The 26,855-nt window shown below is 39.2% G+C and overlaps 2 protein-coding genes across 2 annotated transcripts in view; one reads left to right on the forward strand and one right to left on the reverse strand.

The window, feature by feature from the left end:
* Window positions 1-205: 205 nt before the first annotated feature.
* On the reverse strand, window positions 206-2,360 carry LOC135090821 (uncharacterized). The gene is made up of 2 exons (XM_063987899.1): window positions 1,572-2,360; window positions 206-1,529 (listed from the first exon to the last, which is right to left on the reverse strand). The coding sequence occupies exons 1-2, from the start codon at window positions 1,629-1,631 to the stop codon at window positions 207-209; spliced, it is 1,383 nt and encodes a 460-aa protein (XP_063843969.1). The 5' UTR covers window positions 1,632-2,360; the 3' UTR covers window position 206.
* A 4,843-nt stretch (window positions 2,361-7,203) lies between these two features.
* The window catches only part of LOC135090776 (glutamate receptor ionotropic, delta-2-like), a 170,689-nt gene continuing 151,037 nt past the window's right edge, over window positions 7,204-26,855 (forward strand). The window contains exon 1 of the mRNA XM_063987847.1: window positions 7,204-7,269. The gene's annotated coding sequence lies outside the window, so the exon portion shown is untranslated. The remainder of the gene's footprint in view (window positions 7,270-26,855) is intronic.

Raw genomic sequence — 26,855 nt, forward strand, 5'->3', positions numbered from 1 at the left:
AATCCTGGCATGCACTGGTCCCCTCAGCTGTGTGCAGTGCCCTGTAATACCACACAGTTGTTGCTGGGCCACCGGGGGCTGTCCAGTTGCCACCACCCCGTCCTGCACGAAGGTACGTTCCGCGCCCGAGTCCACAGTGAGGCAGCAAGATTTGCCATCCACTTGCCCGCCCACCTGCACTGTCCGGGCACCCTCGGCGCGGCAACTTAGGCGGACTGGGGTCTCTGGCTCTCTGGCTGGCGCTCGACCCCTTCCACCAGCCTCTTTCCGTTTCCCCCAGCCTCCTTGCTATCCCTGGGAGAGATGAGGGCACACTCTGCCATCTTGTGCCCCTGACCGCAGTTCCAACAACAGGGTTTGTACTGGTACTGCCCTGCTCTGCCGTTGACAGCCTTTCCGCTACTCGATCCCTGCGGGCAGTACCTCTTGGTGTGCCCCTGCTGCCCGCAAGAGTAGCACTTACCCCTGAACTCACCTAGGGGCGGTGAAGGGCTAGAGTAGGCCTTCTGCACGGCCCCTTTCTTTGCCTTCACTCTCTGCGGGACATAATTCCCGCTGGGTCGCTCCCGCGTCGTCCGGAGAAATGACTCCATCTCCAGGCCCCTCGCCAGGGCCTCCTGAAGGTCCTTGGGGTGTGCCTGCTGGACGTATATCCTCAGTTGTTGGTTATCGATGGCATCAACGAACTGATCCCGCAGGAGAATGGTGATCATCTCCTCACTGGCCTCCGGGTACGCACGCCGCACCAGCACCTCCAAATCCTGCGCCAGGCGTGTCAGGGTCTCCCCCGGGCCTCGTAACCTGGCCCGGAACCTTGTCCTGAACACCTCGGTTTGGTGCTGGTACCCGTACCTCCTCTCCAGTGTCGCCGTCACTTTACTATACGAGCACCGCTGGGCAGCTGGCAGCTGGTTCAAGACTTCTAATGCCGGTCCTTTGAGTGCCCACACCAGCTGCATGGCCATCTCAGGGCGACTCCACTGGCGGGCACTGGCCAAGAGCTCGAACTGTGTCTTATACGCTTCCCAAGACACTGTTCCATCGAACTCCTGTGGCCGGCGCCTCGTCCCGTCCTTCAGCCTCCGTGACGTGGAGCTGGCAGCAGAGGGGTACGACTTTACTGAGGCTAGCGGGGATGGTGGAGGTGATAAGACGTTTACAGGAGAGCGTAGGGGAGACGGTATCACCTTGGCCAATGGAGAAAGGCTGTTTAGGCTTCCGTGACAACTATTATCCTCCTCCCCTTCGTCACTCCCCCCCTCAGTCTCACTAGCATGCCCACTTGACCGGAACAGCGTGCCTTTATGCTGAGAGAGTACAGGAGGCGCCTGTGCCGCCACAACCTCATCCACATATCTCCTCAGTTCACTGGCCGCTTTTTCCACCTCTCCCTTCACCTGATCCTTGGTGAACACTTCACTTAACACCTCGTCTTTAACCCGTGAACACTCCTCCTTCACGAGCCCCATAACCTCCTTAAATACACGGTCTACACTGCTCGTCACCGCTTGCAACTCAGCATGCTGTACCTCTCCCTGCGCCTTCAGGGCACTCATCTCAGCATGCTGTACCTCTCCCTGCGCCTTCAGGGCACTCATAACATCCGCTAGTGTGATTTCTTTCGCCGCCATGCTGACTTAATTACTGTAAGGCACCGTAACTTAACACAACACGCAGCTTACCATGGCAAAACACACTGCACCGTCCGCCCGCCCGCTGCGATCCACAAGTACGTTACCCGTACCACCGCTGCTCGCCTCCCCTGTCCAATACACACGCACACTCGGTAACACACCGCGACGCACACAGTTAGCACTTAACTCATCCCACGATCCTGACACCACTGTAACTTCACCACCCTGTGGGCAGTCACACTTACACTTTTAGGGTCCGGTGCTTCCTGCATACGTGACGGTGAACTTACCCTGCGGCGCTCCGTGTTCTCCCCTGGCTCCCCTCAGAAGGCGAGTAGTAAAACACACTTGTGGCTTCTGGCCCTCTATTCTCCGTTGCTCACACTACACAGTAGTCCTATGCTGTAGCTCGGCACCCCGGGCCTCTTGTCGACCCTCGGAAGGCTTCTTGACGCCTCGCTCCAGCTCACAAAGGAACATACAAGTACCGAAGGCAGTGTCGGCGACGCGCGGGCTTTCTTCCCTCACCAGTGTTCTCCCGCCACTCTGTCTCCCAAACTGTTCCGCCACCAATCCCAGGGCTGCTACACGTCACGTGATACTCCCGAGCCCCAGGGTAGGCGGCCGGCGAGGTGACGTAGTGTGACGTCATCCTCCACTTCAGCTGGGACTCAGTCTGGGTATCTTCATGATCTTGCCCTCTCGTGACAATATACTGTAGTTGATTATTTACCACCGCAGTTTCTTTGGCCACCACCTCTACACAGAAGTATTAGAAGTATATATTACTTAGTACAGTATGTGTTGGTATGCAAGGACAGATATACAAGTGAAATCACGTTATTTTTATTCACCTGTATATTTGTTAATTTTTCATTGAGGGCGGGTGTGCACGTGGTATCACACTGAAATCTTAAGGTAACTCGGATATTTAAATAAGTCGACAGGGGTTTTATATATATATATATATATATATATATATATATATATATATATATATATATATATATATATATATATATATATATATATATATATATATATATATATATATATATATATATATATATATATATATATATATATATATATATATATATATATATATATATATATATATATATATATATATATATATATATATATATATATATATATATATATATATATATATATATATATATATATATATATATATATATATATATATATATATATATATATATATATATATATATGAGTGTGTGTGTGTCTGTGTGTGTGTGTGTGTGTGTGTGTGTGTGTGTGTGTGTGTGTGTGTGTGTGTGTGTGTGTGTGTGTGTGTGTATCAGGAAGACCTGTCACATTTAAATGCCAAATGACGTTCCTAAATCCAGGGTAAAGTTACCAGCATTAGTAAGAGCTGAACAAGAATTTTCTGAATGTAAGGGTGACGGGATAATTTTAGTGACCAGTTTTACTTTTACTGTTAAAAATTTCTTAAAAGTAATACATAATCACTTTTAAAACCTAAAAGTCTTTTAGCAACTAGAAATGGTGAGGCGTACTCCTAATGCGTTTAGAATTACTTTTAGGCGTCATGATTACACCCCAACACTTCACTTTTTGACAAAAGAGAGACGTCCTGCAAGAGTATAGTGATGCTCAGCTGATGGAGAGAGTTCTGCCTGCCCTTGGTGACATCTATATGGGACAGACTTTGTGAGGGATGCATTAGAGAACTGTCCTGTGGGGGGGTAACATGAGATGAAGGCCACAACTTTGGTACAACGCAGCCATCAGCAAAAAACTTTGAGGCTTATGCACTACATGGCATCTTCAGATTTATTCTCTCTCTCTCTCTCTCTCTCTCTCTCTCTCTCTCTCTCTCTCTCTCTCTCTCTCTCTCTCTCTCTCTGATGGATATTAAGACAAGACAGAAACGCGTCATGTAAGCTGCAGGATTCCCTACTTTCATCAGCGTTATTGATGACATATATAAAAATTATTGCATCCAGAGACTAGGAGGCAGAATATGTAAATAAGGCATGAAATAAAACTTACTGTGGAATGCAGTTGTAGCTCATGACGCCGAAATCCAGTTTAGATTGTATTTTCGCAAGTCTATGTGTGTGTGTGTGTGTGTGTGTGTGTGTGTGTGTGTGTGTGTGTGTGTGTGTTTGTTATTGTGGTAAATAAGAAATTAATCCAACACCTAACTTAACCCAACCCAGTTATCTCAGCCCCTTGCAGGAAACAAATGGAATACAACATTTTTTTTTTGCACTCAAACTAATTTAACCCATGTCACCACACAGTCAAAGTGACTGGAATTTAACTCATCTTTTTGCATTCAAATTAATAACCTCACCCTTACACCCCATAGTCCCTTATTGAGAGTAAAACAATTTAACAATTCCTTCTGAAATCAACCTGAATTAACCAAGTCATCTCACAGCTACTTGCAGGGAGTAAATTAAATTTAATAAATCTAGTTACATTCAGATAACTCAACCATCCCCATAGCTGCTTGCAGGGATAAGCAGAATTTTGAAAATCATTTTGCACTAAACAGAAACTAGTCTGTCATCCAGTTAGCTTGCCTCTCTCTTTCCTTAGCTTAGCCGGTGTCGTGTCTGTGAATGTTCGGTTGTACGGAGCTGTCCGGGCTTTGTCTACAAGCAAAAGGCGGACGGCTACATACAGCAATCCGTGTACACAGCTGGTCGCCTATCCGTGGGTGTCCGGGCACTGTTTTGAAGCACAGGGAGGCATACTTCCTACATAAAAAATAAATAAATAAATAAATAAATAAATATTTTCATTTTTTTTTCATAACAAAATCTTTCATAAATCCAATACACCGCTATATTTTGAAAAAAATATAAAAAAAAGTGTCTACATCATTATAGTGTGTAAGAATTTAGTCAGAACTCATTAAAATAACCTTTATCCAGTGATCAAAATTACATTACACAATGATATAGGTTTGTTCACTTGATTTGATGATCATAGAAAATATCTTACTGTAAAAATACCATTTTTGTTATATATTAGGAATAAGTTTGTAATAATTACTGTTGTAAGATATTGCTACATTATAAACATATCTTTCTCAGCCAAGGGCACAAAGAAATCATCTGTTCTTCATTAAATAAACTTTTCTTATCATGAAACAGTTTTCTTTTTTTTTTTTTTCTCCTCCCAAAAGAACTGATATCGTTCATTCAGTAAAAATTGATGTACCGGACATATTTCATTTCTAAATTGGTCCAGTCTTCCCAGTAAATCTTCAGCCATGTTGACACCCGGACACCTATGGATAGCTTTGTTTATCAAGAAGTCTTTGTTTATATACAATCGCTTCTGCTGAGCATGCCCAATTCGAGGGATTACGTTTGCATACAGCCGAACAGTCACGGACACATTACCGGGCTGCCCCCATCATTGTTGTGTTGACTTCCCGGTGGGATTCTAGAATCTGAACTGGTCTCATGTACGTTATTAAACTAATGAAATATGTCACAGTCCGGTTCTTTATTATCGAAGAGTTAAATATAAATTAACATTAGATATTCTTATGTAAGATTTTGATATTCAAGTGTAAAAACAAAATGGCTAAGGTTTGAAGTGCTAAACATAGCATGTACAGCGAGTTTAGTACGTTTACTCCAAACTAAAAGTGATTTAAGAAAACATTTATAGCTTCTTGTATAAACATCTAGCATTTATTTTTAGCTGGGAGTAAATTTAAAAGTCTTTTAGAGTTTTTCTTTTTTTATATGTATGGGCCCTGGAGTGATAGAACGCTTAGGAAGGAAGTTCAAGATAAATGTGGAGAGACATGGTTAGAAACCGATAGAAAGTTAGATTCAATAAAAATCTTTTAATGTCACAATAAAAGTAACACTGACATCTCCTAGCGAAATTGGTCAACATTCATTAAGGAAAGCTTGAAGATTGTCACAGTGTTGTCCTTTATGGAGTCCATACTGATGAGCACAAAGAAGGTTCAAGGAAAGCGAAAGGTGGGTGATAATAGACTGACAAAGAAAAATTTGACCTGGCAAGGAGCAAGCCCGGAAGCATATTTATGGAGAAAGATAGGAATTCCATCAGGACAATAAGCCTTCCGACGACCACTTTGGAGATGGCATAGAAATCTTCATTACGAAGAAATTCGATTGAACACTTCATATTTACAGGATAAAGGAGAAACGACGCCTTATTCATTCAATGTAGAGTTATTGGAAAAAGGCAGAGAAGAATTATGTTTAACAGATAGAGGATATGGTGATCTGGATTAAATAGAGGGAAAAATGAACAAGAAAAAAAATTTAGAAATAATTTAGCAAGACGCAAGGCGTCCATTTTCTCTTGAGAAAATTAACTGGCTAGATTTTGACATACCTTATCCGTGCCGACTTGGAGAGTAGACTTGGCATGATATATATATATATATATATATATATATATATATATATATATATATATATATATATATATATATATATATATATATATATATATATATATATATATATATATATATATATATATATATACGAGTATATATATATATATATATATATATATATATATATATATATATATATATATATATATATATATATATATATATATATATATATATACTATTTTTCTATTTTACGTGTGGTTTCCCTACTCTTTTCGGGCTATGACGGTGCCTCCTGACAAAGAACTTTGGATTTGGCATTTGGGAAATTTTCCCGAGTGGATGCCCTTCCTACCCTTGGACCGTGGCCAGGATTCGAACCCGCGATCCTGTGAACCTCTAGGCCCCAAAAGCTTGCGCCGTACCATACATATGGTTATCTCACCTTAAAGCGGATGTTGATTCTGTAGTTCACTTTTGTTTATCCTGTTGAAAATGTGTTGCTTCATTTGAAAAAAAAAAAAAAATGATATGGATGAATGTTTTTGTTAGACCTACAAGATTTCTTTATGAGATTCATGCAATATTTCATATTTTTCTTACTGCTTTATTTTATTTTATTTTTTTTTCGCAGAACGAATATTTTTATATTTTCCTTATTGTCACAGTCTTGTTTATTTTCAAGGTTTCTCTACATTTTTTAAAACATTTTTTTTAAACATTATATTAGTAAAATAACATCTTACATGTATAGTAAGATCTGTAATTCATTTTTCTTGGACTCTAAAGTAGTTTGTTGTTCATCATTCTACATTATACTTCATTGACAATTTGGAGTGCAGGCCAACAATCAATACCTACACCATCAGTTTAACAGTTCACGCAACGTTTACCTCGTCCTCTCTTCCTCGTCCCCAACACTATAAATTCCTGGAAGACAAAGCCATAAAAAAAACATAACTTTTAAAAATCATTATAGTTCCTGAAGATTATTATGAAAAAAAGAAATCTTTGCGTGAAATTGTAAAAAAAGAACATAGAAAAAAAGCAATAGAAGAAAAATCACGACTTTTTTTTTTCAGCAGTAGTGCCTACACGATGAACTGCTCTCCTCTGGAGATCACCGGCAACTACTCCACCTCTGTATAAAATGATGTGAGCTGTCAGGAAGTTACTGTTCGCCGTGTTTGACTCACCTCACCGACATCAAGCGAGTGGCGTGCGCCTGACTGTGAAGAAGTAGGTTACACACACACACACACACACACACACACACACACACACACACATATGCACACACACACACACACACACACACACACACACACACACACACACACACATATGCACACACACACACACACACACACACACACAACACACACACTGACACACACACACACACACACACACACACACTAATAATAATAATAATGATAATAATAATAATAATAATAATGATAATAATAATAATAATAATAATAATAATAATAATAATAATAATAATAATGATAATAATAGTAATAATAATAATGATAATAACCTATATATATATATATATATATATATATATATATATATATATATATATATATATATATATATATATATATATATAGTAATAATAATAATGATAATAACCTATATATATATATATATATATATATATATATATATATATATATATATATATATATATATATATATATATATATATATATATATATATATATATATAGACACTAAGAAGGTTGGTTTGAGCGTTCCCTTTCCCTGGGCGGTTGGTGCGCCACATCACGATTTTTCGAACCCACGCCACGCTAATCTTCATCTTGTGACATGAGGAAGTGGAGATGCATAGTGTAACCAGAAAGTCTGATTGTTTGTTGACCGTCGTCACCAGTGTGTTATCTTCTTTCTTTACTTTTGGATGATCACTTACAATGTTAGTAATTGACAGGGAATCCTTAGGCCAGCAGTCCTCATCCTGCTTCAGAAAGGAAGGGCCCTGGAGCCACTTGGCACCCATCGCCATCTTCTTTTCCCACATACTCCAGCTAGCGTCATCTGCTGGGTTCTCTGCTGAACCTACATGCCGCCATTGATCTGCCTCTGTCCGCTCGTGAATGGTTGCTAATCTGGTGGAAACGTAGGTGTGAAACCATCGTCTTGTGTTCCTTATGTACTGGAGAACCGCAGTGCTATCAGTCCAGAAGATCGAGTGGCTAGTCTTCTTGCTTCCCTATTCGAGGGCTTCTGTCCATTCCTCGTATCTTCATGCCGCTTCCCTGGATCCTTGACGTTTGGTGAAGGATTCACGAATGCACACCCAGGCATCCATCAACAGCGCACCTCTTCATCTGAATGCAATATGTAATATAATGATCTCTCTTTAAACCGGCAAAGCAGTGGCGCTCTGCTTGAATCATTGCTTGCCTTTGCCCGGTGGTCATGTCTAAGAATTGCGGGCAATCTTCCAGGCCATATATCTTTATGCTGCATAACGGGCATCGTTCATCGTCTTCTCTCGCGTGCGTTCCAGCCTCAGAAGTTACCAGAACAATTTTTCCTTTTTCTGTTGGGAATCGTTACGAGTCTTTAGACATCTCAATAGACCTTGCCTCGGCGTGGTAACCATACACTCGATAAAACGAGCAATCCATTCTATTCCAGGGATTTTTTTTTGTGTTTTATTTGGTATTCATATGCCTCATTGATATAATCATCATGGAGTTTCCCTTGGCATGTACTTGTCAGGGTCTCCACAGATTCGTACAGATGTCGAGTTGATGCGCAACTCACCAAGTATCTTTAGGTCCCCACAGAGTACTCCAGGTCATCTGCTAATTTTTTGTAGTCCTTCTAGGTCCTTCACCTGTATGACCGAACCTTGCAAAATACTCTTTGTTAGTTGACAGGTGTACAGAAACTTGTTCCCGTGCCGTTTTTTCCGGTAGGTCCCAGGCCTGTTTATAGCCCATAGTCTGATCTTCGAGCTGTAAACACCCTTTGAAGGCCCTTTTTATTGGACCATTGTAGACGTCGACAAGGGCTTCCAACCTAGTGCCGTCGATGACGTGAGCAGATCGCAGACGACGCTGGAGGGCCCTCTTGAATTCCCAGAATTCACTACAGAACCCATCGCTGAAGTATGGTAGTGGTCTTTGAGAGAGACTCATAGAATCGTACATGTTTACCCGTTTATCCTCTCCCTGGCTGTCTGGGCTCCAGATTTTGACATGTACTTGAGGTTTTGTTGCTGTCAGGTGTATTTTCTCAACTTGGCTTGGTAGACCACGTCGTGGGGCGCTGGTTTTCCAGGGTTGGCTTCTGGAGGCGCTGTTATGACGGTTGTGGAGCCACCCCAACCGGTAACAATGCAGTGATTTCTGCTGACTCTCACTCCGCCTGGTGCCGGAGCCCGGATACAGAGGGCGGTGTGACAGCAACAGATGACTATGTAGCAAATGAAGCTTGCGGATGTCCAGAATTGCTGATCGCTGTTGATCCCGACTCCCCATGGTGAGATGGCTCCGGTTTAGAGGGGTGCATAATGAGGAAGTCTCTTTGCTTTAAGTATCACCCTTATTCTGCGCGGGGATCTTTGATGTTTGATTTGCTGTTGTTTGAAGGCTCGTCATTATTTGTGCTAGTTACTGATTTGTCGGCGTCTGTTGAATCATGCCACTCTCTGGCTGCATCGGGGCAACAGGGTCCGCGTTTTCAGTCTCATGGACTGAAGTACCGTCGTCAGACCTACCGTCTTCCATCATGAGCAGTGCAGTTGTTACTATGAGGTCTGACTTACACTGCACTGCGGAAATGCAGCATGAATGCCACTATACGTGTTCTCATATACCGTACCACAGGGGTGTTCTTATAGTAAAGTGATATTTTACTACAGAAGTGTTCTTGTACTGATGACACAGTACTTCACTAATGCCACCGGTTCACCAGTGACACTGTACCACACCAATGCCATCGGATCACCAATGACACTGTACCACACCGTACCAGTGCCACTGGATCACCAATGACACACTGTACCACACCATACCAGTGCCTCCGGATCACCAATGACACACTGTACCACACCACACCAGTGACACCGGATCAACAGTGACACATTCTACCACACCACACCAGCGCCACCGGATCACCAATGACACACTGTACCACACCACACCACACCATTGCCACCGGCTCACCAATGATACTGTACCACACCACACCAGTGCCACCAGAACACCAGTGACACACTGTACCACACCACATCAATGCCACCGGATCACCAATGATACTGTACCACATAAGTTTTCTTTATCTATGCCACTAATATTTTACCTTGGAGTGAAATTTTAAGGAGCATACACAGGATGAGATAATGCCACAGCCACACACACACACACACACACACACACACACACACACACACACACACACACACACACACACACACACATATACACGCATCCTTGCACACGAACGTTACCACACGCGTATGTAATATTCATGTACAATACGCACGCACTCATGTACTCAGAGTTCCACCAGACGGCCAGGCGAACCGTTTTCCTGCACCAGAGAACGCACGTACGTACACATGCACTGTTTCTCTGGCAGTCACTGTCCCCGGCCGCTGGGTGTCCTCCCTCCTTCCGCTCGCCCAACGCCTAAGAGGCTGGGGCCGAACGCACACACGTACGCACGCACTCGCTCCGGTGTACCCAGAGTTATTGGTCGTCTCGGGTGTCCCGCGCCTCTCTCACCCTCACGCAGCGGCAGCGGAGATAAAGGTGTAGCACAGCAGAGCCAAGAGATACGTTTGACTGTTACTGCCCAAGGGGGAAGAGCTCAGAATGATGTTCAGTCAGACCCATACGTCGACTTGATTACAATTTATTCGATCAAACCTGGAAATATATTCCCCATCGGTTACATGGTTCACATAATATAGTATTCTCGCGCCTCCCCAGACGGAGATATAGGAGAGAACATTGGGCTCCTCGACGGATCGGACCCTTCCTCCCCCCCCCCCCAACCATTTCCGTCAAAGGGAGGCGGCAGTTCTTTAAGTATATCATAATCAATAAACAGCATGTTACAGTATAGGTACATATAGCACTTACGTATTCTGGGTTGTGGAGAGGCAGAGAGGAGAGACGAAGGTCCTGCCTATAAAGGAACACCCCTCAACGAGAGGGAGTATTTAGAAGATGCGATATGAGGGGACCGGTGTCAGCATGAAGCCTTTCTCTTTACCCATTCCATTACCTTCTTTAACGTCTTCTCTCTCTCTCTCTCTCTCTCTAAACGGTTCAGATGCGTGTGTATTGCACTGCTGCAATAACAATATATATATATATATATATATATATATATATATATATATATATATATATATATATATATATATATATATATATATATATATATATATATATATATATATATATATATATATATATATATATACAGTTCTTTCTACGACGATGCGTCTTGCTGTTGTCCGGATGCAGCAAATCCTTTAAGAAACAATCTAGCAGTTGTTAAGAATTGTTATACCATAGTTTTCTTTTATTTTTCCTTCTTTCCTCATTTACAGAGTAGGAGCCATGCTGAAGACAGCTTGGTTTCATAATAAAATTAGTCTCTTTTCCTTCTCCCGTAGCTGTGCTGTGAAAAGGAAGCTTAGTTCAGCATATTATTATTATTATTATTATTATTGTTATTATTATTATATTATTATTATTATTATTACTATTATTATTATTATTATTATTATTATTATTATTATTATTATTAATATTATTATATTTTTTATTGATTTTTTTTTATTATTATGATTTTTATCATTACTATTGTTATTATATTCATTATTACCTGTAATGTTTCTGCATATGTTACAGATGCTATATTTACTGCAAATACATCAATAATCACTACTACTGCTGATACTAATGTTACTGTTATAAACATAAATTTACTGCAGTTACTGCTACAGTTAGTACTTACATTTAATTTTTTTGCTGCCATTACTACTGTTTCTACCACGACTACTACGAATGTTGTTGCTACAACCACAACAAAAATGCAGCCTGTTGTTCATACCTGCACCATTTAATAATATTGGTATTGCTGTTGTAATTTGCTTTTGTCTGTGTTGCTCTTATTATTATTATTATTATTATTATTATTATTATTATTATTATTATTATTACTATTATTATTATTATCATTATTATTATTATTATTATTATTATTATTGTTTTCATTATTATTATTATTATTATTATTATTATTATTATTATTGTTATTATTATTAATATTATTATTATTATTATTATTATTATTATTGTTGTTATTAAAAATGTTATGTTGCTGTTACCACTATTACAATTACTGCTATTGCTCTCACCACTAATAATGGTAGTGATAATGGAGATGAAGGTATTGTTACTATGATTGTTGTTATTATTATTATTATTGTTATTATTATTATTATTATTATTATTATTATTATTATTATTATTATTATTATTATTTTACAAAAGGAGAGAGGTGGTTCTAATATTGTTACAACTCACCGCTCCGCCTGGCCTCTGGAGGGTACAAAGATGATTTGGCCATGAGCACCTGTTGGTATTCATCGCAAATAAAAATTGCGATTTCGGTCTCGGAAACACCTCCCAATTGGTAACTTTTGGCGGTACATCTTTCTTGCTTTACGACATTTCTTCGTCAGACCCACCATTTTGCCATATTTTGCATATTTCGACTTACTGAGCTAGCAAAATGCGTGATTTATATGCTACAACTCACTTCATATACGGGATAGCCAGTTTTGGTTGACACCATCAGACTCAACAGTGACTGTAAAATCAAGATATATTGTAAAAACTTAACACAACTAAAAAGATAATGCGATTATGACGAGTTGAACTGTGAGATGTTAAAAAATAGGTTTATAACGTTTTATTGCTGCTCGCTATTTTTAACAGTTTATCATTGAATGCTAAAATATATTATTACATTAAGTACAATAAACTCAAATGAACACGATATTGTGATCAAAATGCAGATAAAGCTCCACATGTTGAAAAGATTTGAGTAATTTAGAGTAACATACCACTTGCCGCAACCATCACGGCGGTGAGACACTTGTCGTGACGTGTGCAAGCGGGCTTCGTATGACCGGGCCTGCAACGCGTCTAAAAATTACAACCCAAGGGGGAAGGTCCTTTAAGTTGCTCCGCAGCTAAAAACACCTATTACCCGGTTATTATTATTATTATTATTATCATTATTATTATTATTATTATTATTATTATTATTATTATTATTATTATTATTATTATTATCATTATTATTGTTTTATTATTATTATTATTATTATTATTATTATTATTATTATTATTATTATCATTATTATTATTATTATTACTATCATTATTATTTATGTATTGTTTATACTATTGTTGTTTAAACAACAACAACAACAACAACTACTGGTACTACTACTACTACTACTACTACTACTACTACTACTACTACTACTACTACTACCGCTGCTACTGTTACTAATAGGTATTATTGTATCAGTCATAAGAACTATTATATATATATATATATATATATATATATATATATATATATATATATATATATATATATATATATATATATATATATATATATATATATATATATATATATATATATATATTTAATTCCACGCTTGGTGTGTTCATCCTTCTTATATTTCATGCTACGTGTGCCCACATGGCCAGCCAGTCTGATCTATTTTTAACCTTTTCTCCTTCCTCTCTTCCTCTCAAGGGAATACCGCACTTTCCTTCCCTACATCCCTGCCAGTCCTTAGGGCAAACTCCTGCATCGCCTGCCTGTCGTCCTCCCTGGTCATTGGTCAGAATAACGACCTCTACCATTGGTTCCTTCACCGCATTTCCAAGCATTTCATTGGTCATTTCTCCATATCAGAGATTGCATCCTGGATCCGTTTATCTCACATAAATAGAATGTACGTGTAGCTAGAGCATCAGTCTGTTGAGAGAGGCACTTCATGTCAGTCTGTTCAGTTCATCATCAGACCACGATCAATCCAGTTCATATCAGTTCAGAGAGAGAGCACATCAATATTGTCAAATCCGTAATCAATTGTGCCCCGGTATCACGCGTGTACATTCTGTCAATTATTAAATCAAGAGGAACTCTTATAAATGGTGTCTTTTACTCAATCAATCAACAATATCAAACACTACCCACGACCTTCACGCTACCAAGAATATCAAGCTACTATTCGGTCCTCCAGAGTAGCCATCACCACACCAAGCATCCTCATCTGACCTAGTAGTGATAATCATCATCTCAACGGGTCAACAATCATCAAAACAGCGGTGACTAAAATATCTATCCGACCAGGGGTGGCCAAAGACTTACCGACACAGTTAAAATCAGAACAGTACAGTGGTGGCAACGGTGGTTAAGATCAACTAAACATTATAATTACTACCACTGTTGCTGCTGCTGTTACTGCTGCTATTGCTGCTACTGTTCCCACTATTACTACTACTACTACCATTTTTACTACTACTACTACTTGTCACGATCCCGGTTATCTTTCCAAGAAAGTGAACGTTACACTGATCACAGAAGGTTTTAAAGGTCTGGATTTTTAAAGACCTCGAATATCTACCCGACCTATCCGAAATCGCCAGCTATTAAACCCTCTCACAAAATCCTTACCTTGGCACAGCACGCCAGATATCACCTCAATACCAGATCAATGTTAGGGTAGAAAACACAATTATTCTAAATATCAAAAGGATATATAAATAACAATGTTTTCTCACAAATAAATTGAGGTAGTACACATAATTAGGGAACAAATTTCTACCCTAAACCAACACAGAATAAATCCCACACTCAATCACAATAGATTCCCCCTTTTCTCAGGCTCTTATATCTCCTCCCTTATTGCTCAGAGGTTATACACATCATTATATAACTAAATAACAATTCCCGTATTTTACCTCTTCAAACTTCACAAGACATCACCACCATCACCATGGATTATCTATAACACCATAACATCATCCGAAAGATTGATTACAGACAGCAGTGACACCACAACACCACCCCAAAGGCACCAATGACGCCACAATAACACCCCCAAAGGTACCACTTAGGCTACAACACCACCGCAGCCCCAATCACAAAATGGTTGACTCTCACCCCATGCTCCCCCTCAACGTTACATAACCAACACCACTCACCAACCAAATCTCAGCTGACAAGAGATCTTGGTACCACAAAAGTCTCACCAAACTGATCCTGGATATCTACGTTATACCGCCGCGTCACTAATACCTCCACACACACACTCCATTACCACACAATACCTGAATTTATCCCCTGAGAACTCCACCCTTTCAATCCCCTCAGGGCCTCTAGGCACTCTGTAGAATTTGCTGATTCAATACAAACCCCAAACGCATATCGCCTCTCGCCTCAACATATTTAATCTCAAATACACGTAGTCCCTTACATATACATATATGAAGAACTTGACTAACGAAAGGAATAATAATACATGGTGTAAAATGGGTAAATAAGCCTTATACTAACTTATGACTAAAAATAAAACATGTTCGGAAGGAAAACAGAACACGGGGAACATAAAAAGACACGTTCGGAAGGAAAACGGAACACGGGGGACACTAAAAAAATGTGTTCCTTTTCCGGTAAACTCGGCCAGTAACATGACATACTACTACTACTACTACTACTACTACTACTACTACTACTACTGCTACTACTACTACTAGTACTACCACTACTACTGCTACTATTACTACTACTATTACTACTACAACTATTTCTACTGCAATTATTATTATTATTATTATTATTATTATTATTATTATTATTATTATCATTATTATATTTATTTTTTTTCTCAATTGCATGAATAATGGTAATAAATATGCTACCACGACAATGTAAATTTACTACTTACTTGAATGTCACCAAGTACTTCAGATATTTATGATCATGATATCTTTGAAACTGAAGATAAATGTAACAGATATCTAGACGTCGATAATCTATATATGCAATTCAATCACATAGACTACGAAATCTCTGTATATTTATCCAGAACACATTTTTCTTACCATCTAATGCAATTAGTATTTTAACCCTTAATATAAGATCTATTCCAATCAATTTTCAGTCCTTTGTGATACAGTATTTATTATGTAACATCAACGCTACTTATAATATCATTGTCCTTACAGTAGTCAGATTAAGCCCGCACTTCTCTCCCCTGTACCAACTGCCTGGTCACAATCTGTTCACTAGATGCAGGGACACACAGGGGAGAGGTGTGGCCTTATATGTCTCTCATAATTTTTTTTCCAATAGAGCTAAGTGAATTGTCAAAAAATAGAATGCATATTGAATGTATTGAGTCCCAGGCTAGGAGGAGGCTATAGACACCTGCCAAAACGATAATTACTCCCAATGAGACCTGAAGCACTGGATGAGGGGGTGCTGTGAACTTATCATTAACCCAGCTGTGACCTCACTCAACGTTTCCCTTTATTTCTCACAACACAAGCGGGCAGTCACAGCCTGCCTTCTAAAGACAACTCTCTTCCTTCACATAAAACTATAAGCACCTAATAACACGCACACCCTTCACTCAAAATTCAGAATTAATATGGCGACTCCTACACGAGTTTTGGATTCCCCATCTGAGGATGGGACCATAAATGTGCCACGGTCGGACTGCTCTTCTGGTATCGATCCTAAGTGTCTTGACACCCCACCCAGTTTTTTCTTCATTAACTTCTAAAACATTCACGGTCTTTGATGTAATTTTAATGTGTAGAACACCACCTCTCCTCTACTAAACCTCATCTTTTCCTCACTGAAAACACTGAGGCAACTGACAGCAGCTCTTTTTCTGTTTCCTTCTATTTTCTCTATCCTCGCTTTCAATTCAAAGCTGGATGTTGCGTCTATGTGCGCAATGACTTAACCTGCTCTCGTGCCCATGCTCTTCAACCTTCCGAATTTTTCACCATCTGGCTACGGCTACAAAGTCACTCTCAAACTAAAATTATTTGTCCTGTATACTTCACACCTAACTCCTCTATCTATAAGAAATTCTTTGACTACTTAACTTCCAAAATGGAGCATATTTGACTCTCTTCCCTTTTGTGGAGATCTCCATTCTTGGAGACTTCGATGCTCACCACCAGCTTTGGCTTTCCTCTTCCTTCACTGACCATCCTAGTGAATTAGCCTTGAACTTTGCTATACTCCACCACCAAGAGCAACAGGTGCAACACCTTACTCGTATTTCTGACCGTCATGGAAATACGCCCAACATTCTTGACTTTTACCTAATCTATAACCCTTCTGTTTATGCTGTTACCCTATCTTTTCCTTTGGGCTCTTCCAATCAGAATCTCATATATGTATATTTTCCTATCGCTCCAATCCTTTCTCAGGAACCCACCATGCGGAAGTGTTTTTGGCGTTTTGCCTCTGCTACTCGTATTTGGGGAGGCCTGAGGATGTATTATGCTGATTTTCCTTGGAATCACTACTGCTTCCGTCTCAGAGACTCGTCTCTGTGTGCTGAGCGCATAGCAGAGGTGATAGTGTCTGGCATGGAGGCATACATTCCTCGCACTTTCTCTCGACCTGAACCTTCCAAATCTTGGTTTAACACAACCTGTTCTCGTGCTATACATGACAGAGAGGTGACCCACAAAAGATACTTGAGCTTTCCATCACCTGAATCTCATGTGCTTTATATTTCTGGTCGGAATCATACCAAGTCTGTTTTCCAACTTGCTAAAAACTATTAATGGAAAGTGTCAAAATTTTTCAAAATTTAACTCCCTTCATGACTTTTAGCACCTAGCCGAAAAAATCATCAATAACTTTGCTTCTTCATCTTTCCCTCCTTTATGTCAACCCCATATCACTACTGTCATCTCTTCTATTTCTAAAGCTGAACTCTTCGCTCAAACCTTTGCTAAAAATTCTACCTTTGATGATTTAGGGCTTATTCTTCCCTCTCCTCCACCCTCTGACTATTTCATGCTTCCCATTAAGATCCTTTGCTGTGATGTTTTCCATTCTCTCGATAGCCTAAAGTTCGGAAAGCTTATGGACCTAATGGGGTCCCTCCTATTGTTCTCTGAAACTGTGCTTCCGTGCTTGTACCTTACCTAGTCAGACTCTTTCAACTCTGTCTATCAATATTTACCTTTCTTTTTTGCTGGAAGTTTGCTTACATTTAGCCTGTTCCTAAAAAGTATGACCTTTCTAATCCCTTCAACTATCGTCCTATTGCTTTACATTCCTGCCTATCTAAAGTTTTTCTTTTTTAGTCTATCCTCAACAGGAAGATTCTTAAACACCTATCACTTCTCATTTCGCAACCTTCTATCTGATCGTCATTATGTGTTCCGTCAAGGCTGCTCTACTGGTGATCTTCTGGCTTTCTTGATCATCCTCTTTTAGAGATTTTGGTGAAACATTTGCTGTTGTGTTAGACATATTAAAAGCTTTTGATAGAGTCTGGCACAAAGCTTTGATTTCCTACCGTTTCTATCCTTCTGTCTGTAACTTCATCTTAAGTTTACTTTCTGACCGTTCTATTGTTACTGTGGTAGACGGTCACTGTCCTTCTTCTAAGTCTACAAACAGTGATGTTCCTCAGGGTTCTGTCCTGTTCCCTACTCTCTTCCTGTTATTCATTAATGATCTTGTAAACCAAACTTCTTGTCCTATCTACTCCTACGCTGATGACACCACCCTGCACTTTTCCACGTCAATTCTTAGATGTCCAACCGTTCAGGAAGTAGACAGTCCACTCAGGGAAGTCACAAAACACCTGACTTCTTATCTCTCTCCTGATTCCTGATTGGGGCAAAGAGAACTTTGTATTGTTCAATGCCTCAAAAACTCAATTCCTTCATCTATCAACTCGACACAACCTTCCAGACAACTATCCTTTTTCTTCATTGACACTCAACTACCCCCATCTTTTACAATGAACATCCTCGGTTTGTCCTTTACTTTCCTGATTTCTGATTGGGGCAAAGAGAACTTTGTATTGTTCAATGCCTCAAAAGCTCAATTCCTTTATCTATCAACTCGACACAACCTTCCAGACAACTATCCCCTTTTCTTCATTGACACGCAACTGCCCCCCTCTTTTACAATGAACATCCTCGGTTTTTCCTTTACCTACAATCTAAATTGGAAACTTCATATCTCATCTCTAGCTAAAACGGCTTCTGTGAAGTTAAATGTTCTGAGTCGTCTCCGCCAGTTTTTCCCATCCCCTCCCAGACAACTGCTAACTTTGTACATAGGCCTCATCCGTTTATGTATGGAGTATATTTTATATGTATTGGGAGGGCTAGTTTCCACTCATACTGCTCTTTTAGGTAAGGTGGAATAAAAAACTTCTTGTCTTATCAACTCCTCTCCTGTAAACGATTGTCTTCAGCCTCTTTCTCACCGCCACAATGTTGCATCCCCTCCTCCCGCGCCCTCGCTGCAAAGGACCTTATTCTGTCCACCTCCCTAATGCAAGAGTTAACCAGTATTCTCAATCATTAATCCCTTTCTCTGTAAAACTCTGGAACTCTCTGCCTGATTCTGTATTTCCACCTTCCTATGACTAACACTTTCAAAAGGGAAGTTTCAAGTCACTTATCCTGTAATTTTTTTATAACCACTTTCGAGACCGGCACCTTGGTGGGTCTTTTTTTTTTTTTTATATAGTTTTGTTGGACTTGGCCGGTGCCCCTACAAAAAAAAAGCTACAATAATGAAAAAAAAAAAACTATTTCAATGTATATGTAGATCACCAAGTGGGAATTATAATAAGTTTATTCACCTCTTTACAAAAATGCTTCTATTAGCCTACAATAAGAAATTTGAAGAGCTTTATATATTTGAAGATTTTATTTTAGATTAACTTAAGTTAATTTTATAATCTAATGTATTCTTTCTCATTAATTCCATTAGTCACCAAACCTACAAGAATCAGACACACATCTGCTTTACTTACTGATTACATCTGGACTACTCAATCATAGACTAATTTTAGGAATTACATTGTTAATTAAAGGATTTTGGATCACATTCCAATATTATTTGTATTTAATTATGGAAATCAACAACGACATTACATTAATAAGAAAATAATAAATGAAATTGCACTTATTAACTTAAATAATGGTGAATTACAACAAGTGAATAAGAGTAAAATTTGGAAAGTAAATGTACCAATTAATCTCTTTTATATATATATATATATATATATATATATATATATATATATATATATATATATATATATATATATATATATATATATATATATATATATATATATATATATATATATATATATATATATTGAATTTAATGTATTATTTCAAAAACGTTTTCCAGTGAAGAGAGTCTGCGTAAAAATGAAACAAGCTATCAGTGCCTACATCACCCCCAATCTAAAAAGATGCATGTGAAAAAAAAAAATAGACTACCAAGATTTTTCAAGTAAATGGCCCTTAACCCACAGAGAAACAAAAAAAAAAAAATAAATAAATAAATAAATAGATAAATAAATAAAAAATAAAAAAAATAAAAAATAAAAATAAATAGATAAATAAATAAATAAATAATAATAATAAAAAAAATCTAACAAAAATACTAAGATCAGCAAAGAATGAACATTGGAAAGCAATAATAGTCAAGGTGAACTTATATCACACTAGCAAGTAATTAATTATAATCTGGGAAGGGTTAAAAAATGTAAATAATTTAATACCATCAGATCCTCCACGTTAAAATATTTCATCTTGCTTTAATGGACATCTTATAGATTTAGGTAAATATCCCTAACGTATATTATAAGAAATATCTGAATAAATTTCCTTCATTCTCCATTCCAACAAATACTAATGTGGTAAAAAAATTTTAAAAGCTCTAAAGTCAGAGAGTGCAGGATGTGATGAAATATCATTAAACATTTTAAAACAAATGTATATGCATTTGGGAATTCCTTTAACACACACCATCAACATTTCATTAAAACAAGGTATCTCCTCTGATCGCAAAAAAAAAAAAAAAAAGTTATCTCAATTTGTAAATCAGAAGATAAATGCAACATAAATAATTATAGGCCAGCTTTCAGTAAAATTTATGAAAAAAAAAAAATTGTCGCAGCACACTTAGTTAATTATCTTGAAAACACGAATTATTAAATTATCAACATGGCATTAGAAAAAGCTACTCTATAGAAACTGCAAAATTACAGTCTATCAGTAATGTATAAAAATACTTAGAGGAGAAATCAAGTGTTGTCAAAATATTCATCAATTTTTCCAAAGCGTTTGATACTTTAAATAACGATATAGTATTAGATAAATTAGAACATAATGGATTTTTTAAATTTAATTTAATTTTTTTTTTTTTTTATGTAGGAAGAACACTGGCAAAGGACAACAAAAATCCCCCCCCCGCGCCAAAAAAAAAAAAAAAAAAAAGCCCACTGAGATACCAGTCCCAGAAAAGGGTCCAAAGCAGCAGTAAAAAAATGATGGATAAGTGTCTTGAAACCTATCTCTTGAAGGAATTCAAGTCATAGGAAGGTGGAAATACAAAAGCAGGCAGGGAGTGGTGTCATGAGCGTAGGAGTGGATAGGACAAGAAGTTTGGTTTATAAGGTCATTGATGAATAATAAGAAGAAAGTGGGTGACAAGACAGAACCCTGTTAATAGATTTAGGAGAAGAACAGTGACCGTCTACCACAGCAGCAATAGAACGGTCAGAAAGGAAACTTAAGATGAAGTTACAAAGAGAAGGATAGAAGCTGTAGGAGGGTAGTTTGGAAATCAAAGCTTTGTGCCAAACTCAATCAAAAGCTTTTGATATGTCTTAGGCAACAGCAAAAGTTTCACCAAAATCTCTAAAAGAGGATGACCAAGACTCAGTAAGGAAAGGCAGATCACCAGTAGAACGGCCTTGGCAGAACCCATACTGGCGATCAGATAGAAGGTTGTGAAGTGATAGATGTTTAAGAACCTTCCTATTGAGGATAGATTCAAAAACTTTAGATAGGTAGGAAATTAAAGCAATAGGACTATAGTTTGAGGGATTAGAACGGTTACCCTTTTTAGGAACAGGCTGATTGTAGGCAAATTTCCAGCAAGAAGGAAAGGTGGATGTTGACAGACAGAGCTGAAAGACTTTGACTAGGCAAGGTGCAAGCACGGAGGCACAGTTTCAGAGAACAATAGGAGGGTCAGGAGGGGAGTTAAATCTTGAAAGATTTTGACGCTTTCTGTTAATGAAGGAGTTTTTGGCTAGTTGGAGAACAGACTCGGCATGGTTCCGGGCAAAAATATAAAGTGCATGAGATTCTGGTGATGGAAGGCTTAAGTACCCTTTTGTGGGCCACCTCTCTATCATGTATAGCACGAGAACAAGCTGTGTTAAAACAACATTTGGAAGGTTTAGGTCGAGAAAAAGAGTAAGGAATATACGCTTCCATGCCAGACACTATCACCTCTGTTATGCGTTCAGCACACAAAGAAGGATCTCTGTCACGGAAGCAGTAGTCATTCCAAGGAAAATCAGCAAAATACCTCCTCAGGTCCCTCCAACTAGCAGAGGCAAAACGCCAGTGGCACGTCCGCTTAGGGGGATCCTGAGGAGGGATTGGAGCGATAGGACAATATACAGATGTGAGATTGTGATCGGAGGAGCCCAATGGAGAAGAGAGGGTGACAGCATAAGCAGAAGGATTAGAGGTCAGTAAAAGGTCAAGAATGTTGGGCGTATCTGGAAGATGGTCAGGAATACGAGTAGGTTGCACCAGTTGTTCTAGGTCGTGGAGGATAGCAAAATTGAAGGCTAGTTCACCAGGATGGTCAGTGAAGGGAGAGGAAAGCCAAAGCTGGTGGTGAACATTAAAGTCTCCAAGAAAGGAAATCTCTGCAATAGGGGAGAGAGTCAGATTGTGCTGCACTTTGGAAGTTAAATAGTCAAAGAATTTCTTATAATCAGAGAAGTTAGGTGAGAGATATACAACACAAATAAATTTAGTTTAAGAGCGACTCTATAGTCATAGCCAGATGATGAAAAATTCGGAAGGTTGAAGAGCGTGGGCACGAAAGCAGGTTAAGTGGTTGTGCACATAAACGCAACATCCGGCTTTGGATCGAAAATGAGGATAGAGAAAGTAAGAGGGAACAGAAAAAGGGCTACTGCCAGTTGCCTCAGACACCTGACTTTCAATGAGGAAAAGAAGATAAGGTTTAGAAAAGGAGAGGTGGTGTTCTACAGATAAGAAATTAGATCTTAGACCACGAATGTTGCAGAAGTTAATGAAGAAAATAGGACATTTGTGGTCCCCTCCTCAGACCATCTGGGTAGGGGACCACAAATGTCCCCACGTCGGACTGCCTTTCTGACAACGACCCTAAGTGTCTTGATACCCCCCTCAACCTTTGCTTGATTAACTTCTGCAACATTCGCATCTAAGATCTGATTTTTAATCTCTAGAACACCAGCTCTCTTCTTCTAAACCTCATCTTCTTTTCCTCACCGAAATTCAGGTGTCTGAGGCAGCTGATGGTAGGCCCTTTTCTGTTCCCTCCTAATTTCTCTATCCTCATTTTCAATCCAAAGATGTTGCGTTTATGCGCGCAACGACTTAACCTGCTCTCGTGCCCACGCTCTTGAATCTTCTGAGTTTTCCACCATCTGGCTACGACTATAGAGTCACTCTCAAACTAAATTTATCTGTGCTGTATGCCTCTCACCTAACCCCTCTGACTATAAGAAATTCTTTGAATACCTAACTTCCAAAGTGGAGCACATTCTGATTATCTTCCCTTTTGCAGAGATCTCTATTCTTGGAGACTTCAGTGTTCACCACAGCTTTGGCTTTCCTCTTCCTTCGCTGACCATCCTGGTGAACTAGCCTTCAACTTTGCTGCCCTCCATGATCTAGAGCAATTGGTACAACACCCTACTCGTATTCCTAACCGTCTTGGAGATACGCCCAACATTCTTGACCTTTTCCTAACCTCTAGTCCTTCTGCTTATGCTGTCACCCTCTCTTCTCCATTGAGCTCCTCCGATCACAATCTCACATCTGTATCTTGTCCTATCACTCCAATCCCTCCTCAGGATTCCCCTAAGTGAAGGTGCCTCTGGCGTTTTGCCTCTGCTAGTTGGGGAGACCTGAGGAGGTATTTTGCTGGTTTTCCTTGAAATGACTACTGCTTCCCTGTCAGAGACCCGTCTTTGTGTGCGGAGCGCATAACAAAGGTGATAGTGTCTGGCATGGAGGCGTACACATTCCTCACTATTTTCTCGACCTAAAACTTCCAAACCTTCGTTTAATACAGCTTATTTTCGTGCTATACATGATAGAGAGGTGGCCCACAAAAGGTACTTAAGCCTTCCATCACCTTAATCTCATGCACTTTATATTTCTGCCTAGAACCATGACAAGTCTCTTCTCCAACTACCGAAGAAACTCTTTCATTAACAGAAAGTGTCAAAATCTTTGAAGATCTAACTCCCCTCGTGACTTCTGGCATCTATCCAAAAATATCTCCAATAACTTTGCTTCTTCTTCTTTCCCTCCTTTATTTTAACCAGATGGTACCATTGCTGTCACATTTATCTCTAAAGCTGAACTCTTCGCTCAAACCTTTGTTAAAAACCCTACCTTGGATGATTTAGGGCTTGTTCCTCTTTCTTTTCCACCCTCTGACTACTTCATGCTGGCTATTAAAATTCTTCACAATGATATTTTCCATGCCTTCGCTGGCCTAAGTCTTCGGAAGGCTTATAGACTTGATGGAGTCCCTCCTATTGTTCTCCTAAACTATGCCTCCGTGCTTGCACCTTGCCTAGTCAAATTCAAAGCTCTGTCTATTAACATTTACCTTTCCTTCCTGCTGGAAGTTTGCCCACATTCAACCTGTTCCTAAAAAAGGGTAAACGTTCTAATCCCTCAAACTACCGTTCTATCGCTTTAATTTCCTGGCTATCTAAAGTTTTTGAATCTATCCTTAATAGGAAGATTCTTAAACATTCATCACTTCACAACCTTCTATCTGATCGCCAGTATGGGTTTCGTCAAGGCCCTTCTACTGGTGATCTTCTGGCTTTCCTTACTGAGTCTTGGTCATCCTCTTTTAGAGATTTTGGTGAAACTCTTGCTGTTGCCTTGGATATATGAAAAGCTTTTGATAGAGTCTGGTACAAAGCTTTGATTTCCAAACTACCGTCCTACGGCTTCTAACCTTCTCTCTGTAACTCCATCTCAAGTTTCCTTTCTGACCGTTCTATTGCTGCTGTGGTAGACGGTCACTGTTCTTCTCCTAAATCTATTAACAGTGGTATTCCTCAGGGTTCTGTCCTGTCACACGCTCTTTTCTTATTATTCATCAATGACCTTCTAAACCTAATTTTTTTGTCCTATCCACTCCTACGCTGATGATACCACACTGAACTTTTCCACGTTTTTTCACAGATGTCCAACCCTTCAGGAAGTAAACATTTCACACAGGGAAGCCACAGAGCGCCTGTCTTCTGATCTTTCTAAAATTTTTGATTGGGTTAGAGCAAACTTGGTATTGTTCAGTGCCTCAAAAACTCAATTTCTCCAGCTATGAACTCGACACAACCTTCCAGACAACTATTCTCTCTTCTTCAGTGACACTCAACTGCCCCCCTCTTCTACACTGAATTTCCTCGGTGTCATTTACTTATATCTGAACTGGAAACTTCACATCTCATTTCTAGCTAAAAAAAAAAACAGCTTCTAGGAAGTTAGGTGTTCAGAGACATCTCTGCCAGTTTTTCTCATCCCCCTCTCCCTGCTGCTAACTCTGTACAGGGGCTTTATCCGTCCATGTATGGAGTATGCTTCACATGTCTGGGATGGGTTCCATTCATACTGCTCTTCTAGACAGGGTGGAATCAAAAGCTTTTCGTCTCATCATCTCCTCTCCTCCAACTGACTGTCTTCAGTCTCACTCTCTTATCGCCGTATCTCTAGCTGTCTTCTACCGCTATTTTCATGCTAAGTGCTTGCTCTTCTGATCTTGGTAACTGCATACCTCCCTTACTTCCGAGGCCTCACTGCACAAGACTTTTTTTCTTTCTCTCATTCAAGTGGACTAACGTAACCAGCGGGGTACTACATGGATTAGTCTTAGGATAAGTTCTCTTCCTTTTTTATATCAACGACATAGATGAGCGTGTTACCAGCATAATATCGAAGTTTGTTGATGACACCAAAATTGCGAATTCCGTATTCTCTAATGAAGAAGTAACTGAAATGCAGAAAAATCTAGAGAAATTGATTGAGTGGGAGCAAACCTGGCAGATGAATTTTAATGCAGACAAGTGCAAAGTGCTCCACATAGGGTATAGAAACGAGAAAGCAAAATATATTTTAAATGGTACCCAACTTGAAAGTGTTGACAACGAAATTGATTTAGGAGTGACAATATCGAGTAGCTTAAAATCTAGCCAACAATGTTCAGAAGTCGTAAAGAAAGCAAATAAGGTAATTGGCTTAATCGGCAAATCTTTTGAATATAAATCTAAGGATACAATCCTCACTTTGTTTAACTCTTTAGCCCGTCCCCTTTTGAAATGCTGCATTCAAGCATAGTGCCCCTACTAACAGAAAGGCATTGATAAATTAGAAAGAGTTCAGCGTAGAGTAACAAAATTG

This window comes from Scylla paramamosain, chromosome 36, assembly GCF_035594125.1.
Source record: "Scylla paramamosain isolate STU-SP2022 chromosome 36, ASM3559412v1, whole genome shotgun sequence".
In the NCBI taxonomy this organism is placed as follows: Eukaryota; Metazoa; Arthropoda; class Malacostraca; order Decapoda; family Portunidae; genus Scylla; species Scylla paramamosain.